The 18,926-nt window shown below is 43.9% G+C and overlaps 1 protein-coding gene across 2 annotated transcripts in view; it reads right to left on the bottom strand.

Annotated features, from left to right (window-relative positions):
* YWHAQ (tyrosine 3-monooxygenase/tryptophan 5-monooxygenase activation protein theta) overlaps window positions 1-18,458 on the bottom strand; it is a 44,266-nt gene extending 25,808 nt beyond the window's left edge. The window contains exons 1-3 of one of the 2 annotated variants that reach the window (XM_085610724.1): window positions 18,322-18,458; window positions 17,160-17,529; window positions 10,278-10,401 (exon numbers count right to left, since the gene is read on the bottom strand). In XM_085610724.1, coding sequence (XP_085466850.1) covers window positions 10,278-10,401; window positions 17,160-17,489 — 454 coding nt within the window. In that variant the 5' untranslated portion in view covers window positions 17,490-17,529; window positions 18,322-18,458. Of the gene's footprint in view, window positions 1-10,277; window positions 10,402-17,159; window positions 17,530-18,238; window positions 18,302-18,321 lie in introns of those variants that run through there. The other variant, XM_085610723.1, reaches the window with a different exon arrangement.
* Between the last annotated feature and the right edge of the window lie 468 nt (window positions 18,459-18,926).

Below are 18,926 nucleotides of genomic sequence, written 5' to 3'. Positions count from 1 at the left end.
TAAGAGCTATAGTATAGAGCAGAATGCATGAGTGCCGTATTTTAGGAAGACAACAAGCAGGAAGTGGGATAAGGGAGGGGGGTAGGGCACGTCACGCGCACTAAGGTGGAAAGAGGCACGCAGGCTGGCAAGTGTGCGCGCACCCGGCGCACATGCACTGGAGGCCTGAAAAGCCACTAGTCTGCACTTCCAAATCCCGCTTACTAAACTATCGCCAGAGCAGCGCTGAAGCGCTGGCTCAGGCGAGACCTAAAAAGCCTTGAAGTCTTCCTTTCAGCAAGTCCCCAAAAGTATCCCCGATGTGCTTTTCCACACAGTCTGGGAGGAGAGGTGTGCAACAGAGCGAGACAAGAGAAAGCTACCAAACATGTACTCACGGAATGCTAAATGGAATAGAAAGAAAATTAGCAATGCAATAGGTCTTGCATTTGTGAGAGTTTAAGCTATTGGAATTGTAAATGACAATGCCCTTCAATTACGTGTTGGTTTTTACAACATAAAAGGCATTGCCATTTACAATGCCAATAGCTTAAACTCTTGCAAATGCGAGACCTAGTGCATTACAAATGCTTGTTGTATTTGGGGCTAAACTCTTGTTTGAGGGCTCAGCCTATTGGTTTTTGGTTTGTTTGGCTGTTTTTGCTTTCGACCAGCTTAGGAACTTATTGTCCACAGATGGCGGGGATAGCATGCTTGGTTCCAGACAGGGTACCAGTTCAAGTCGCTTGGGTCCCTTGGGTGGAGGCATATTGCAGCAAAAGATGGGCATGGATTCTGGATGGTGGGAATGGCAATGGGTTGAAGGAATGAATGCATGCATGCATGAACGGTTCATCTCCATGTGCATGCCATCCATTATGCACAGGCAAAGTACTAGAGTGTCTGGGACTTGTGAAGATTTCAGCAGGATCTGTAACGAATGGGGTGGAAGAGTCTGCTGTGTCACTTAGGAGTGCACCGATTTGCCAGTGTTTGCAACTAGAACTCAAATTTTAGTTTCTGAAATCAGAATGCTCTCCGTGAGACTGATTACATTTTCCATATACGATGGTTACTTTGCTAATAGATTTTCTTCTATCCGAGTATGAAGTCTATATTCCATAGGAGGATTCTCAAGGCCTTGCAAAAAGCGGAGAAATTGAGCCCTTTAAGCTGTGGGGCAAGGTTGGTCGCGAATCAATATTTATGTAGTGACATGCTACAAAGGAGATTTTGTGGAATAAGATGTTAGTTCTGCAAACTAACTTGTTGCTATTGCATTGAGTGACGTAAGAGGAAAGGTGGAGTCGACAGTTTCTATATTCTAATTGGTCACCTTTATATAACAGAAATCTGCAGGAGAATATGTGGAGCAGTAGATAAACAGACTGCTGTATGGGAAGTTGTTGGTCACAGACTTCTCAAAATTATTAAGAACACAAGTTAAATGTTATACTTTGCACTGCATTCGCTTGAATGCATTGTCTTTTGAGACAGTTTATGTCACAAAAAAGAAAGCATACGTTTGCCACTTCGCATAGAGAAAGTCTGCATAACTAAGTTGCAGAAAACAACATATCTGCCTATATTTTTTAATCTTGGCTGGGCTTGAATGGAGTGATCCGATATTGCAGAGGAGTCAGGCAATGTGCAGAAAACTGTAGGTCGAAAGACTATTTAAATCCACAGTTTGTAAATTTGGGTGAAGTTAGGATCTTCATACACCTCGAGTAAACACACGCACACAAACGTGCAAACATCTATTTGAAGCCAAGAGTCCTGTGTTCGATTCTTAGCTTTCCCACTTGATCAAATTGTTTGGAATTCGGCAAATCCACCTGTTTCCTTATCTCCTAATAACGTTATTAGAGGTGATTAAATGTGCGCAGTACAAGAAAATACTTGCCTTCCGTGGCAGTCTCATTCCACTCTGTGCTGCCTTTAGCAGGCCTAAACTTTCCTCTTAGGCCCTTCCTGCCCCAGATTAGAACAAGCGTCCTTCTGGTGATTTGAAAGGCTGCGGAGGCAAGATTCAAGGACAGCGTCCTTTCAGTGAAAGCGGAGATCAAGCGCGCGAAAGGGCGGTGGGAGCGCGTGAAAGCCAGAGAAGAGACGCCGCCGTGCACATCTCCTGTCGGACGCGTGCACATCTCTTGCCCCCCTTCGCTAGAAAAATCGACAATAGAACTCGCCAAGCGAGCAAGGCATGCGCTGCGTCGCTAGGCGAGACCTAAAAAGTAGTGCCATAAATGGGAGCCAGTGGAAGAATAAAAGTCAAAAGGATCGCATAAAGGATATTTCCCAGCAGAGTGAACACAAAAGTAAGGCAAGCAACTGAATGGCACAGCCGAGCGATGAGAGGGCTTTAAGCCGTCTAAAATCCCAATAGATCTTTCATAACCAGACAGCTGTTAACGGGTAGGCTGGACCCAAGGAGGTGAAATTAAGTAAACACTTTAGAAGTGAAGGGCAAGGTGATCAGAAAATAAAATTGGTATTTGCTGAACCTTACTGACCAACGTTCGAGCCCCATAAAGCGGCGGAGTGTAAGCGCATTAAATGGCTTAAGCAATATTCATTCAATGAGCCTTTGTAAACACAGTTATTTAAACACCGATGCGATTAAAACATTGATAATTGCCCATCTGACACAGACTGCCCCCTGGACAGTGAAATTCGAAACTGGATCTTCGGCTCTTGAACGGCTTAAATTTTACAGTGTAGTTTGGTTAACAAGACCAACCTAATTCTCAAAGTTCACTCATTGCAGATTATGCATCCTAGTCGAGTAAGCTTTCAGTTTAGGGACCTAGGAATGCCTAGCCCTATGAGCACAGAGTCCTGGAGGACGAGTACCTGTCAGTACTGAAGATAGGGTTAGCAGCCGGAAAGACTGAGACCGGCAATTAAAAATTAGATGCTTGCACCAACAACGAAGCCACCTATAAGCAAACATGCCCCAGCGAAGATGCGTTTACTTAAATGTGATGACCATAAACTAAAAAAAATTCTAAACAAATAAAGTGATTCTAGAAGTACGGCCAACATAGTTGCACGGTCCCCAATAATGCTCATTACCAGCAGTACTGTCACAGTGGGTGGTCGCATGAAATTTAAATCAGGTGAATTATAGTAACAGTAGCATTAGCTTGCTGCTTGGCAGGGGGGGAAAAAATGTATCTGTGGGGTTGGCCTTTTGATATTTTTACAGACCACGTGCCTTTGTATATGCTAAAGCGTATTGGTACAGACAAAGCTACAGTGAGGTTGGTCCGGCTTTTGGCTTTCCTTTAGGAATACATACAATTGGCCTATCAAATATTTTATTGGGAGGTAAAAATTAGGGCAGATTGTTTATCAAGGATTCCTTTGGACGAAGAAAGGGGTGAGAAAAGTCAGATTGAGGCTAATGTGTTACCATCAATAAGCATAAAGGCATATTTTTTGCCATTTACAACGTGCAAGCTGTCAAGAGGTACATAAAAGGTGGACTTCGAGATGGAGGCAGATTTGAGATATTTTGCTTAAGTAGCAAGCGAGTTAACTATATAGTTTTTACATTGATCTGTTACCCCCACTTCCCTATGCAATGTTTTAATATCTATTGCAGATGAGACACTTGGGAATTTCTGAAACTTCAAACAATTGCAAACAGATTTACTGGTGGCCTTCCTTAGATCAGCTTGTTAGTCAACACATTACGACGGGTGAAATAGGTCATCTAACAAGCACTGGAAAACTGTAGAAACTCCTTTACCTACAGCGTCATTTGCAAAAGAAGCCAGGAAAAAGGTTGCACTTCTGTTGCTGGTCCCTTTGAACTGCTTTTGTGACCGAAGTTATTTACTCGTACTTAATATTTCTCAAAGTAGGGATACTTTGAATTAGTTTCAAAAGCTAACGCCACTTGTTTAACTCATTTTATATAAATATTTTAATTTATTGACCTCCCAAATAACTTAAATGGCACACATTTCACTTCTGTTCAAATGAGTTTGTGTAATCCAACATTGAACATCTTAAAATGGCGCTTCATTCGCCTTCCTCAAAAGGGGTTAGGAGAGAACACATTTTTCAAGAAGGTGTACAAACGCCTAGAGCAACACTGTACAATGTCGAACAATTTTAACATAAGTTGTGGACATATTTAACGACACCTCAGCACAAGTGGTGGTGGTCCTTCTAAACTGTTGCTTAAGAGTAGTGAGAGGACAACACTGCCATTATTGTGAGTGACACACCCATTACAAATAATTTCAAGCAAAACGTATTTCAAGGAGGGTGTTTATTTTTTATTACCACCTAAACAGTTGTCAAGGGGCATTCACATTTTACTTCTACAGTGAGCATAGAAGTAGTGTTAAAAACACAAGAACGTTTTGTTAAGTGGCTGTGACTGGTCTCGTACTACATACAAGTGGGGAAATTTCGTACCCAGATTTGTCTATTGATGATATAAGTAATGCCATGCTGTGACACAGTCCACTCTGGTCGTGAGCTTCTTCTGTTATACTTAATTCTGCAAATAACCTTTCCAGCTTTTATCCTGCTTCCCTGGTCGGAGTATTTGAAACTGGTGATATGGGTTCATTGTGACGGTCTTTCAAGGTAAGGTTATTTCATTTATTTACTTGCAGAGTTTTATATAGCGCTGGCTAGATCCGGAGGTATCGAAGCGCTTTACATGAGGATTAGTTACAAAATTACGTCAGTTACAGGAGCCTAGTAATAAACATGGGGGGAAAACAGTGTTACACAGTAACACGAGTTACTAGAGCGTCCCTTAACATACACGACCTATGTGGTATTGTAGGAAGGGGGGGGGGGGGGGGGGGGGGGGGGGGAGGAAGGGGGGAAAAAAGGAAGAGGGGGGAAAAAAAGTAAGAGGGGGGGGGGGGAACTTCTAGAATGACAGCCCCCCACACAATTACTGTAATCACTCCAGCTCAACTTCTGAGGAAACATGCAATCGATTACTTTTGGTTAATTAACACCTACGCTGCAGAAGAGGCCAAGTTGATAAGAAGAGGTAGATTCTGAGCCACGAAACACAGGACTACCACCGTAGAAGACAGTGACGAGCTGCCCCATTGACTTTTCCACAAGCAAAGTATTAATATTTGGGTATCGTCACCGTTAGACAGGCCCAATGGAGATGATGTAACCACAGGAGGCTGTCAAGAAGGTGGTGAACATGACAGGGTCCTAGTATCTAGAAATGGAACACGAGAAGAGTGTGCGCGGAGTTCCAAAAGGTTGTGGGGATTAGTGTCCTGAAGAGCACCCCTGAGGAGTGTAACAGTGCCACTTCTGCTGCACTGCAGTACAGGAGCGTTTGCCAGTGCGTGTTGGTTCATCAAGGTGCAGAAGGCTTCTGATGGATAAGTAGAGTCCAGGATAAATAAATAAATAGGTACACTGATCTAGGCCTTACTGGACTTATGAACTCTATAAACAATGAGGTCTTGTCACATAACAAGTGTAATCTAGGGTAGTGGGGGAAAGGCCGCAGTTCAAATAGTCCGGAGTGTCACGAGTTTAAGGTGTCCAAAACTACTAAAGGAATGAGCGTCATACATAGCTTGTTAAAAATGTATAAGGCCAGACATTAGAAACCAGAACTGCGAAATCTCGACTTCTTACTCACATGGATACCTGTAGCATCTACTCAGCCTCGGTACCCTCCAGTGACTACACCACACAGCTTAATATTCAATGTCTTTATTTTGCTGCATGCAACTGCCAACTGAACATTTTAAAAGCAAGCTTTCATCGCGTTATGCTCCAGCGCTGACGTCACAGGTCTACGAAGTACAATAAGAACCAAAATAATTCTGGCATAGAAACTCGCAACACACAATCCCTCCCTCAGTTAAATTAAGTAACAATTCTCAATACAAAGCAGTATAAACATACATTTAGTCAATAAGTCTGTTTGGCGATTTAATCATTCAACCTGAACAGGTTACTGTAATCTATTGTCTTCAGTGTCAGTGATCTTCAAAGACAGTGAACAGTTAGTGGCTTTTCAAACTGTCTTTTGTTCACCACTTTGATCCAGAGACAGATGAGTTAAATGCCTGAAGTGAGAAGAGTCTTTGGTCACAGATGCCACTGGGTGTTCACCATGTCCCTTGATTGATACAATGGGGAGCATCAGACTTCTATCATCGCATCTGCCGGGCGTTCACAATATCTCCTCCTTGGAACAGGCTCTTTGCCCGCCACCTCGTCTGCATAGACTTGGTAACCAAGTCTTTTATACAAGCGGTGCTTTCGCTCTCTCGCCGGTTGGTCCAAGCAGGTAACTTGGTTTTGAATGCTCTCCCGAACATAAAAGTTGCTGGACTTACCAGTTATCAAATGCAGCGTTGAATAGGATCTGTAGGTAGACTTCAGGACTCTTCTCTACTAAGCATGTTCAGGGAGCTCAGAAATACTTGGTGTATGGAGTCACATTTGTAGATGGAAAGTTGCATAGAACCTGGAGTTTGACTCTCTGATCTAGGAATGGGGACCAAATTCCATCTTATGAGTTCTTTGTGCCGGCTATAACACAATTTCCTTCGTGAGCAGCTTCAATCATTCTCTGCCCCACACTTTGAAATTAGGACTCAATCCTCATAGTATGACTAGAGTTATGGACATTTCATCATTGTTTTTGTATTTTTGATATTCACCCTCATTGGTGAGAAGTCTGATGTGTCAGTTCCATGACTGACGTGTAAATTAGGAGTTTCAATTTCAGCAGGTCACCATCATGACTAGTTGCAGGGATAATCTGGGCTAACGATATGGCAGCTGGTGTATTTGTTTTGACAATGAAATTGATATAGGCCACAGCCATCTTGGGTGGAGTACCTTGACCCTGTTCCTCAAGCTGAGTAGACAGGCACTTGTTGCTGTGCCTTGAAGCACATGGATGGGTGCCTGCACCTTTGTTTTGTGTTTCATCGCCGCGACAAACAAACCTTGACTTTATGGGCGATGAGGCGTGTGTACACTAGTTTATGGCGAGTGTAATGGAAAATTCATTATATTTCTCTACAGGCATTCTGTTTTTGAAGCACCACGGTCGATAGAAAAAAAAAGTATTGAACATCTATTTATTCCCAATATAATCTTTGGACAAGGTTTGTATAACTTTGGTGCTTTAGCATGTTGACTTGTATGTGACATTTCTCAGGTAGTGTGGTGTTAGAAAGTCAGAATGTAGGGCAACAGATGCCAATTAGTCTAGAGGCTTATGTACCCAGCAGGACAGTATCAGCATTCTTTACAACAGGCACATATTGACCAGGGGGGAGCGCAACCCCCCTCCCTGAGCGGTACAAGTAAAAAGACTGGTATGTATCACAGACACATACAAGTGGCAGATCTCACAGCAAAAACTAGATGTAATAAGCACGTACTGTACTACTAAGTCACTATAGAGGATTTTTTCTATTACGTGCTAGCTCATGCATAAATGGTAACTACACATTTAATTAAGTTATTCAACAAAGCCCTTGCATTCTATTTAGTTTTAAATATTTTTACTGGATAGTTAACAAAGGGTTGCTTAACTGAGGGGGACCAAGAAAACAAGTCAAAATCAAACATGTGAAGGTAGGACACAGGAACACGTTCAAAAAATAAGGCAACACCATAACTTAAGTAGGAATTACCAAACCCAAAGAAAAAGCCTCTGGATGGCCGGATGACTAACTATAGATCAGCAGGTGTTCATTGAAGGTGAAAGCCCCAAAAGGAGCATATGCTAATTGAAGCATATATATTTTTAAACTATGTGCATTTCAATCAAGCATTTGCAATGCAAATCGGTGCCACATTGAGAATTAAAGCTATTGGCATTGTAAGTGACACTGCCATATATTTGTTTTGATTATTAACACAAATAAAAGGTAGTCATTTACAATGCCAACAGATCAAACTCCTGTAGATGTGATACCCAGTCCATTTCAAAGAAGCAACCACCATTGTCCTCGACTGCTTGGAAAGTGCAAGCGCTCATGGCGCTCTGAATGTTGCAGGAAGGCATGTCGTGCCTGCAGGAGAAACTACATGCATTATTTACATTCACAGTTTAACCGATTTAACGTTAAAGTGCGCGGTCTGTAGACTTGGAGACATCACATAGGTGTACAATGCATCTATAACTTCCAAAAGAACTCTCCCGTCCTTCCAATTCTTCCCCTCCAGTCGCTTCCACATGATTAGTCATCAATGCGTACAATCAGAAGTATAAGCTGGTAGGATCCTCAGCTAGGTCTCACACCCTAAGCTATCCCATATGGTATCAAATCCCTGCAGTTAGGGCTACTGTATCGCATCTATGCCCACTCAACACTGCAGTTATCCCACCCATTGGAGACCTGAAGCATATATTCTTGATAGGGCCCCCAAATGTCTTCGGGCCGCAGCCGTGGAGGCCGTAGAGTAGTGTAGGTTTCAGCTTGGTCATTGTAAAAAGCTACATCCCTGAACCAGTCATCGCGCTTAGGGGACACGGCCCTTTATTCACACCCAGGGCCTCTGGCACCAAGCCAGGAGCCACAGTAAGGCAACCAGCCCCCTCTTGGTGCTAGATGTATCCGCTACATAACTAAGGACCGTAAGAAGCTTGGCACAGTGGATCAGTGTGTGACGTCAGCAACTGTCAGGTACACCTGCTCAAAAAGTCCTGACTGTTTTAAGCAAGTTACAGGAAGTCGACAGGGTCTGTAGATCACTGGGCACATGCAAAGGGCCTGGGATTATCGATCCAACGCAAGTTAAGAGGGGTATGGTATACTCTTAATAAAATTAAAACAAAACAGTCTATGGTTAGGAGAGCCCAGTTCCTCAGGTCGGTCTACCAGTTCGCCTAGGGAACTGGGGGTCAGACAGAAGAATCTCAAAGTTATTCTGAACAGTCTGAAGATCCAACACGTAGCGTTGGTGGTTGTACATCTGTAAGAGGGGGTGGAAACTCCCGCAGCACAGATGGAAAGTCGAACCACTAGGCCGCCACAGCATGGCAATTCCGAAGATAGGAGAAAAAAGTGCATTTCACCCTCCCTCGCCAGGGACCGAACTGCCCCACATTGGTAATCTCCAGCCAATGAAACGTCTCAACTGTTTTGACCAATATAGAAGGCAGGACCGGGTTATCTGAAATGTGACTACGCGTGGAGTAAATTAGGGGAGAGTTTCACACTGTGCTAGTGTCCATATAGCCCGGTGCGTATAACAGATTAAGTCAATGTAACAACATGGGCCCAGCTGCCAGACAGGGAGTATATCATTGAGACAGCCCATGACCAACTGATCATGGCTTGGATGACGAGTGGCCTGGGATCCTGAACTAAGCAATAAATAGTGTCATGTGTCTGGGCCATGAAAAATTAGCGTTTCGGGACCACAAAGCCAGCCAATTCGAAGGCCTGTGCAAATCTTCCCAGTATTTAGAAACGAAGAAGCTAGAGTGAGACGTGCATCCTAATTAACACCACCATCCATGCTAAGGAATGGGTGAACGACCTTTCAATCCAGGCCACTAAAGTATTCAGCAGGACTTTGCATTCTGAAGAACTGTAGAAATACTAAAGTTATACCTACCATAACTTAAAAGTAGACCAAGCCCTCATAGTACCAAAATTAAGCTATGGGAATGGCATCCTCTATTATTCCCAAAATCCAGCTCATTCTTCTCAAAGCTTCCTAGAATGCAGGAGCCCGCCTGATTTCAGGGACTGGCTGCTTCCATCACATTACTCGCATATTACACTCCGAATTTGCTTCCTCTTGAGGGCAGAACTACATATAAACTTGTTAATTTATTACATCAAGTCTTACACGTAGACCATTCGCTACCTAGTATAGTAGTTGAAGACCTCAAGAGGCTCACCATCTTTGAAGCTCTCAGGCACTAAAGTTCCCAAAATCTTCATCTCGAAATATAATTAAAACACCCACAACCCTGCCATGCACCTTTCAAAGAACGAACATTTCTCCCCCCCCCCCCCATTCCATTCTCATTGAACGGACCTATACTAGTGCGAGTTCTGCTTAGGTTGTTGGTACACTGCACCCGAATTCTTAGTACTAAAGAACGAAAGACGAGAGCTCAAGCATTTTGCTGAAATGGTAGCGATTCAGTCCAGTACTTTATACTGTTTTTCATTTAAAGTTCGCACGAGTCCTTAAACAAAAAAATAAAGCCTTCAAACCACATGTTACAGATTCATTGCCACCAACCAATAAGAAGTTTAATTTGCATACACTCGCAGAATATTTCAGTAAAAATAAAAACGTACCTTCTCTGGCTTGATCGCTTGCTACCTCGGCTAGGTACCGGTAGTAGTCTCCCTTCATCTTTAGATAGAATACTTTGCTCTCAGAATTCTCAGACTTGGCTATCAAGAACGTGTCCAGCAAATGCTGAAAGAGGGGAAAATGTGGAGGCTTAATTTATGTAGTGAAATAAACACCAATTAAGCGGCAGGGTACATTTTCTAAAACTTTAGAAAAGGTAAAGCAGGAGTGCAGTCCCAAAACATTCATACTTTGCAACCATGGCATTTCCCTGGACAAGTTTCCAAAAATCGTACAAAAAAATTAATCTACAATTCGGTTTACATAACCGAACCCAACGATAATCTTAAATCAGCCATTAGCAATTTATTACGCTACGAGGGTAACTTCAAGTTCGTGTTCAACAAAAAGTAAGCCTTAAGTGCAACAAACTAAATATCTAAAGAAAATTGTAGAAAAGGTCCATCAGCAATTATCAAAAATCCCAAAACTTGTAGGTTCCACGGCTATAACGTTACTAGGTTTGATGAATTACCCGAAAATGCATTTCCAGTGCAACCTTGTTCGTTGCAGACATACAGTATATACCCTTTTCAGTCAGACATTACCCACTCGCACTCTTAACACCTGCAATACATTTCGGGGTTAATTTTTGGACCACACGGTCTACATTACTAATACGCTGCATAAACAATACCACAAATCGAATACGTTTATACGTAACATGCTCCCAGAACTAGCTTCCAGACCCAAAATGCAACAAGCACGGACAAATTCAACCAGTCTGGAGTTGGCTGTTGCCAGTTTGACTTTGCCGGTGCTTGCTTCGTTTAAAACATATGGCGAGTATCCAAATAAACCCTTGGAGGTTTATAACTCAAGTGTGGTGAGATCACTTCTTCATTCGGACACAAGCCTACTATTTAAAAGCTTTCAATGCAATGGAGAACCAAGCTGCAAAGTAAATCACTGCAGTTAGTGACCGTGAGCGGTGCCACTTTTCCTAAGGCGATGAGTTTTAATCGGAGCAGGAGAATTAGTATAGGCCACAAAAATAGGCATTCGTTCCCTGTCCGTTGAGGTGGAGTGTAGTTTCACATAAAGCGGCGCACCAGTTAACACCAACAGTAACGTTGACAGGAGATCTACTCTATTCCAATCCAAGGTAGCACAATTTCGGAGACGGTCCTGGTAGATAACTGCAACGTTGCCAAGTTGACCATGGCGATAACTTAGGCCATTTGAGTTTTCTGATAGCAATATTGCTTTCGGGGACTTATTTCAAGGTATCCGCATCTCAAGTGCTTGCTACGAATATCGCACTTAACACGGGGTATCATTTTTTAATAATTAGGTTAGAAAGGTGCAATCGTATATGTAATAAATGACAATGCCAGCAATGAAAATCAGGTAAGTACTGCCTAAATAAATACATGGATTACTAGCAATAAACATGGGGACACGTTATAACAGTTTAATTAATAAAAATGTCATTCAGGGACAGAGCTAGTCAATTCATGTTCAGCAAATGGAAGGAAAACAAAATAAATCAAGAGAAACAGTGGTACAAACAGCAGATCAAGAACCCAGGCCAGCAGAATTTTTCAATTCTAAGAGACTGCTACTGGAAAAAAACAATTTCCACACGAGTACAAGAAAAGAGGTACAACAATTCAATCTTGGCGTTGTCGTCAAGGGTGGGTGGGGGTAAGCTGGCATAACAAATGCCAAGTTTGAAAGTAGAGTGGATAGAGCAGTCGGCCTGCTTTGCAGAATTATAGGTTTGATTGCTACAGCAGGTGCTGTGGCACCAGGTCCCAGTGATATAAGGGGCCAGCTAAATCACATCTATTTTACTATTCTATTGGCATTAGGGTCCAGTGGCCACTCGCTTTGGGCCTCCGATTAAAAATTGTAGCAGAGGAGACACCTTACTGTGGGCATCAGAGAAAGACTGACTGGGATGCAGCAAGATGGAAACTAATGTTTTAACGAAGGGCAGAGTAGACATCCCAGTTGGCGAGGCAGTACCTATCATTGGTTTAGTAGGTGCAGCAGCACTGGGGTCCAGTGGTCCAAGGGGCCCACTGCATTACAATTATGTCTTTTTCCTTGCTAGCATTTAGACCAAAGGCATCTTTGCTGCATAAAAGAGGGCAAAACGTATTGTGAGAGATGCTGACTTTGGAACTAGTTCAAGTCCCAGCTTTCGCTCAACATCCAGTGATTCTTGGTAAATCACTTCATTTATCCAAGTCTTACAACAATCTCACCTTGTGTACTGTAATTGGAGGATATTTCTTGCCTCTCAAGGGCATGGTCAGCATTCCTGCAGCAGGTGCAATTGCATTGAGGCGGAGGAGATCGATAGGTTCACAAAAACCCAATCGTGCTGGCAGGGTCTTTGGGTTAATTCATGTTTTTGCTTGATGAATTTGCTATTTTAGGTCTCACATTTATTGCAGAATACATGGCATAGAAAACATCCTGATCTCATAAGCCCCATCCCTTGAGTTCAGTCTTGTCCCTCCCGCAATCCTTGTAATAAAGGTTTGAGGGGAGCCCTGGCTTCAAATTATTTTATTTGAGGGGGGCTTAGAGCAAAAAAGTTTGAAGACCTCTGGTATAAGCCATTGTCAGCTACCACAGGCCAGTTCTGTTATGGCAATAGGCCATTGTGGAAAGCCAGGGGTGTTGAACTCCTAGCGCGCGATGCCCAGGATGTTATTTGGAGTCTGGGACAAGTTAGCATTTTGTTCACTGAAAGAGCACTAAAAAGGAGTATTGCCTGCCATTAAGGCAAGATATGCATCCAAATGTAGGAGTTGTTCAAACTTGCATATAGGATTCATCAAGTAGCCTAATACGCAAACCTTGTGCTCATGTACATAAATAGAATATACTTGCATGGTGTACTAGTTTTTTTGGAGCGCAATGTAAATTGCCGATTAAACTCACCCACTTTGGCCAACTGTTTGCCAAATTGGTCTGACAAATCTTTCCATGGCTTAGTTTCTTCTAGACAAACGAATCGTTTTGACTTCTGACCGTTTATGACACTCCAATTACCATATTTTGATTGGTGGGAGGGGGTGGGAACAGACTACTTTATAGTAATCATGCACTATGCACAGAGCAAGGTCTAGAAATCCAGTGGTGGCCCAGCCAGCACCTGATCAAGGAAACTCCTTGTATGCAGATTTTAGGATTGTCTATATTCGTGAGCGATGTGATGAGTCCTTGTAATTTGTGTCCAATGTTAAGCTAGGACTGGGCATTCCCAACCCATTTCAAAAGCCAGCCATGTTATATGGACATCTCAGGCGTCACAATGGGGTATTGGGATAGTTCTTATGTAGCATGTCACGAGCAAATTCTCAATGGGTGGGAAGAATACACAATATTGAAAAGCAAATATTTCTAGATAAACTGTGGTAGATAAGCTATTACGTCATTCTATTCCCAATTGGTGGCATCTGCTCAGATCATTGTTCAGTTTACTTCCAACTTAGAAAACTGAGCACTTACTACCTTCATTGGGGCTTGGTATAGCCAAGTAATTAGAGGTCTCTACTAAGTTAGTGAGGCAACGTTGGAAACTGCCCAAGGAAAACCCCAAAATGCTCCCAATTGAGTAAAAACAAAAGAAGCTAACAAATCACTTAAGAAATTAAAGTGCCATGGGTCTCCTCTAAAGCCATTGAATCTGGGCAAATGTGGGTATGCTTGTGAAAGCCATATTACATTAAATAAAAGTCTAAGATTTAATAACTCGTTACATCCAGCTGTAATAGCAACTGGGCATTTTGGACCAGCCCGGGAACATGTGGAAGCAATGCTACGGGCATGTTATATATACACACAAAGGGGAAAATAACAATTGATGGACAGAATGTTGAACCATCTCAAACATCCACCCCAGTGCACAGATCTTGGCCCAAATCCGTTGTTTTTTGCCGCAGATGCCATTTCAGTTTAAATTCAGTTACATGCATATCAATCTTGACCCTGATCCCCATGGGAACAGTCCAGAAAGGCCTACCTTTGACCAGAAACTAGCATCCTGGGACTGGATTATTTTTTTTTTTTTTAAACGATTCCAGGCTGGTCGTTGACGGTCCAGTAAGGACATTGCCTGACAGTTCGGGCTGGGATTTGCATATGGACAAGTTTGACCTGAAATGGCATGGGGAGCAAAGGAACAATGGATTAAACTCAGATTTGTGAGACTGGGGGTGAATGTTTGCATTGTCCAGCATACCGTCCAACATTTGTTTCTTATGTCACCCCCAAGCGGCAAGGGTATGCCCAGACGTGGGTCCTGTGCTCAATGACACACTGAATTCAAGCTAGCCTGGTTGAGAAAGGGTGATGCCCAGAAACAGGTCCCAGGATACTTGTTTCCAGTCCAGGGAGGACCTGGCTTGGCAGTTCACACTGACTGGTCCCATGAGGGGCAGGGCCAAGATTGGTTTGCATATGGCTGGGTTTAAACTGGGGCAAGTGTTTACATTGTTCAGCATTCCACCCATCATTTGGTCCTTCTGCATATATTGAAAGGGAGCAATATATTGCCATATCCAATGAGTCGTCTTTGTTAGAGTATGGCTAAAACCGGAGCTTTAATAGTTGAGCCAACCCAAATCTACTGATTGATTATATATCAGCTTGGGTGTCAAATTTAACTGGCGGGTCATCTGTTGCTGATGTTTTATCCCAGATGTCACCCCATAGTTATTGATCATTGATGGGTAAACCCAATTAAACACCTATCTTAGTCAATTGCAGAGAGGGTTAACATGTCTAAAAACTAGGTATTCTTCTTGTGTAACCGGATGCTGATTTTTTTGTAGGTCTGACTAGTTTGGCAATAATGTAATGGTAAAGGACATATGAAACTAAATATGGTATTGTGGAAACCTACAGTTACTTTTATAGAAATGTTCTGGACAACTATCTTCAGGGCTTTTCAACCTGCTAACCAATTGAAGTCTGATACAAGTGTTTGTGGTTCCCAAACTGTGCACCATGGCTCCCTGGGGAGCCACACACCAAGCACTTTAATGCATTATATGTTGATGGGACTGTTGGCTTCAGAAACTAAATAAGACTTCAATGCATAATGTCGCGGATTTGAAGTGACATGCCTAAAGCTGTAAACGTAGTGCTTAATTGAAGGCACATTGAGGGAGATAACCTCCATATTTCACTTGAACCCCCACGTTGCAACACTCCCAAAGTAAGCGGAAGATTCCAGATTTATTTTGTTAAGTTTTGTTTTTTCCCCAAATGCATTTTACACCAATGCAAGTTATCAGGAAAGTACAGTTGTCTAGTCTATTAAACACACTAAGTATTGACATTTGCAATTGAGCCATAGGTACTTCCAGTACACATTTCTGACAGGCCTGCTCTCCTTGAGCAAAGGAAAGTAAACCACGATATACGGCATAACACGAACATTTGGAAGCAAGCAAGAGGGACTTTTTTTTTTTAAAAAGGGGGAATTTATTTGGCTTGCATTGATTTGGAGGCAATTTTAGGGAGCAGACAGCAAAAAGAAAGCTGCATGTGGTTTAAAAATAAAATCGTAAATCACCCTGCTGAGTTAGATGTGTTGGCATGTATGACATGGGTAAAAAAGTAAGTGCTTTGACAATGAGACCTACATGCATAGGGGTGCATGTAGGTGTAAATGGGATACAATTTGAGAGGGTACTCTAAAAAAGGAATGGGCAAAGCAGTAAAAGGAATAATTTGAGGCGCCACCTCAGTAATACGAAACACCCTGCATATACGATTATAATACCATCAGCTTCATCCCAAATATTTTCATGGAGAAAATTGCAAGTATTCCTGAGGCCAGGCTTACATCCCCCTCTCCCTCCAAATAAGTAACAGTGAGGAGCCAGGGGCAATGGCCAATGGGAGCCACTGGTCTAAAAAATTTGGGAACCAATTGGTTATGGTCATGTACTCCCCGATTTGTAAACTGCATCTTCCAAATTCATTATTTCTACCCGTTTACTGGATATAGGGGCCTGCTCCCTGTTGTAACTTTACAACTAGTGGGCTATGATCCCATTTTTTATCTAATTAAATGTTGCCATCTACAGTCACCTTGTGTACAGAGTATAAAGTCTAGCCTAGACTAGAGCTGCACTCTTACGAACACGCACTCATTTAAGCACCTGGATGAGTTGGGCGTTTACCGGAGGTTTGGGTGGGGCATCCTCTACCATCGAAGGTATTCCAGGTGTAAATCCTGCCCTTCGTGCCCATGCGTCGTACTGAGAGGTCATTGCCAAGATATACAGCTGCAACATTCTTGATACTGCAAACATACTAGGTGACCCTACACCGCAATCAAAACCCCACTGTTCGGAAAGCGTCTGGTCTTCGAAGATGTGACGGATTACACAAGCAATGTTTCACTTACACATCTTACACTAGGCCCAATATTATGGTACAGACAACTCTTGCTTCAAGAGCTTCACATGGCGTCTCACTGGAAAGTCTTGCGAGCTGATATCTAGTTGCGGCTCGTTAGCCGGATTAAGGCAACACAGGGTGCGTACAGCCTTTCAGATACTGGAGTGCCCAATCTTGGGATTTATCGTCCATCGAACTGCTCAAGGTCCAAAAATATTGAAAAAATAAAATTTCCATGCGTTTGTGTTGCTGTAATAGGTTAGTAGTAGAACAGTTACACGCTCTATGGCAAAGCTGCTCACGAATTTACAGTTTAATAAGAAAACACCCTTGGCGCGTGCGCTATGAAGGCGGCGCAGGCGGACTTAGGACCCATGGTAAGCCTGTCAAAGCGCATGGGCCCTGCCGAGATGTGCAGCAACAGAGACCGTGCGATTCTAGCAGTTACTTACCAGCACATCTTTGCAGATATCCTTGAGCTCTAGCTCCACCTTCTCTCGATACTGCCGCGCCATATCGCACTTTTTGTCGTTGCCTTCTGTCTTCTGTTCGATGCTGGAGATGACTCTCCATGCAGATCGTCGAGACCCCACCACGTTTTTGTAGGCCACGGACAACAGGTTGCGCTCCTCGTTGGTGAGCTCGCCGCCCTCCTCAGTGACAGTCTTCATGCAAGCAGCCATGTCATCGTAGCGCTCCGCCTGCTCGGCTAGCTTGGCCTTCTGGATGTGCTCAAGGCGCTCTTGGTTGTCGGCCTTCTTGGTGTCCGCGGCCTTGTCCATGGCGGGCAGAGGGGGCGATTCACACACCGGGGCTGGCGACCTGCGGTGGGAAGAGAGAGAGACTATAAGGGCGCGGATCTCAAGGCACAGCGCGCGCGAACAGCACCACGCCTAGCGCCCGCAGCAGCTGGGCCACGCCCTCAGAGCGGCCCCACCTGTACTAAGATGGCCGTCTGCACGTTAAACGCTACCGCCTCGCCCATTTGGCAGAATAGTGAACCCCCCCCCCCCCCCCCCCCCCAATACACACAATTTAATGACCATCCTCACCGCACTTACAAGTCCACATCTATACCGCGGAACGTATTAAACATCCCTCCTGCAATGACAGTCTTGACATATCACCCTCACGCACCCAATGCCGTTTGATGCATTTTCTACCCGTTGCCCTGGGAGGAAACGAGGCGCAGGTGGGGATTAATAACTGTCCTAAAGGCTCAGAGCGGGTGCAACGGGCCTCACTTACAATTCCATAAAGACCAACCCGACAGCGCAAACCCCACAGTTAACAGGACCTATGCATACGGTGGTGAAAAGCTGGGACTGCAGCAGATCACCCTCGCCTTTTGCAATGGTTATACCCATTGACAAGATGGAGTTACTGCCAGTTGCGACTAAGGCCAACCGACGCCGAACATGCCTCCACTCCCCGAAAGGAGACCCTATTCTCTCTCTAAATCTTAATTCCACAGCCCGCCCTTTCTCCAGCGAATCTAAATCCAACGTCCAGGAGAAGCAGCCACGCTCACCTTCACAGTCTCCGCGCTGCACCACCGACTCGACCCGCTTTGAGCTACAGCGGAAAAAAAGAGACTCACTCGTCTCAACCTACCCGAGGAGTCGAACGAGGCGGCGGAGCTTCACCTAGGAGCGACGTTCGTCTTGACCAATCGCTGCTACAATGCTTGATGAACGGCAGCGCTTTCTGTCGCCGTTCTATCCAATTAGGTGAAAGTGGTAAGGCGGGGCTAAACACTGGGCAAGGAAGTTAGGTTAGAATGGTAGGCAGGGACCGCAAGCCACGGGGTTTCCTCCAATAAAATCCAGGGCGTGATGACGTCATTGTCACCATGGGGATGTAGTGATAGTCCCCGCCTAGTAATGAAAAGGATGTGTGGGCATGGCAAGTCGAGGCCTGTGACTGGGCGTGGCGCATAGACTAGTGCAGAGGTCCTTCCTACATGAGGTAATGAACGACCGCAGACAGTAGCTGTGAGTACAGGCTCTGCTTCCAGCGTTGCATAGCCCGCAGCACTGCGGAGAGGGTGGGTCCGCTGTTTCACACATCCTGCAGCGACCTGGGTCTTCACCAGGGGAGACTGCAGACGCTTTGACTGTCACCTCAGAAGTAACGAGCTGATAATCACTTTCTGTTCTCGAAGAAATTATCTTTGCTAATAAGATTTAAATAGCTTCGAAAGTTTTCCGGAAGTCTTA

The sequence above is a fragment of the Triturus cristatus genome, chromosome 6, assembly GCF_964204655.1.
Source record: "Triturus cristatus chromosome 6, aTriCri1.1, whole genome shotgun sequence".
Lineage (NCBI taxonomy): Eukaryota > Metazoa > Chordata > Amphibia > Caudata > Salamandridae > Triturus > Triturus cristatus.
Note: the sequence above shows the minus strand (reverse complement) of the source record. Positions and strands in the feature narration are given on the sequence as shown.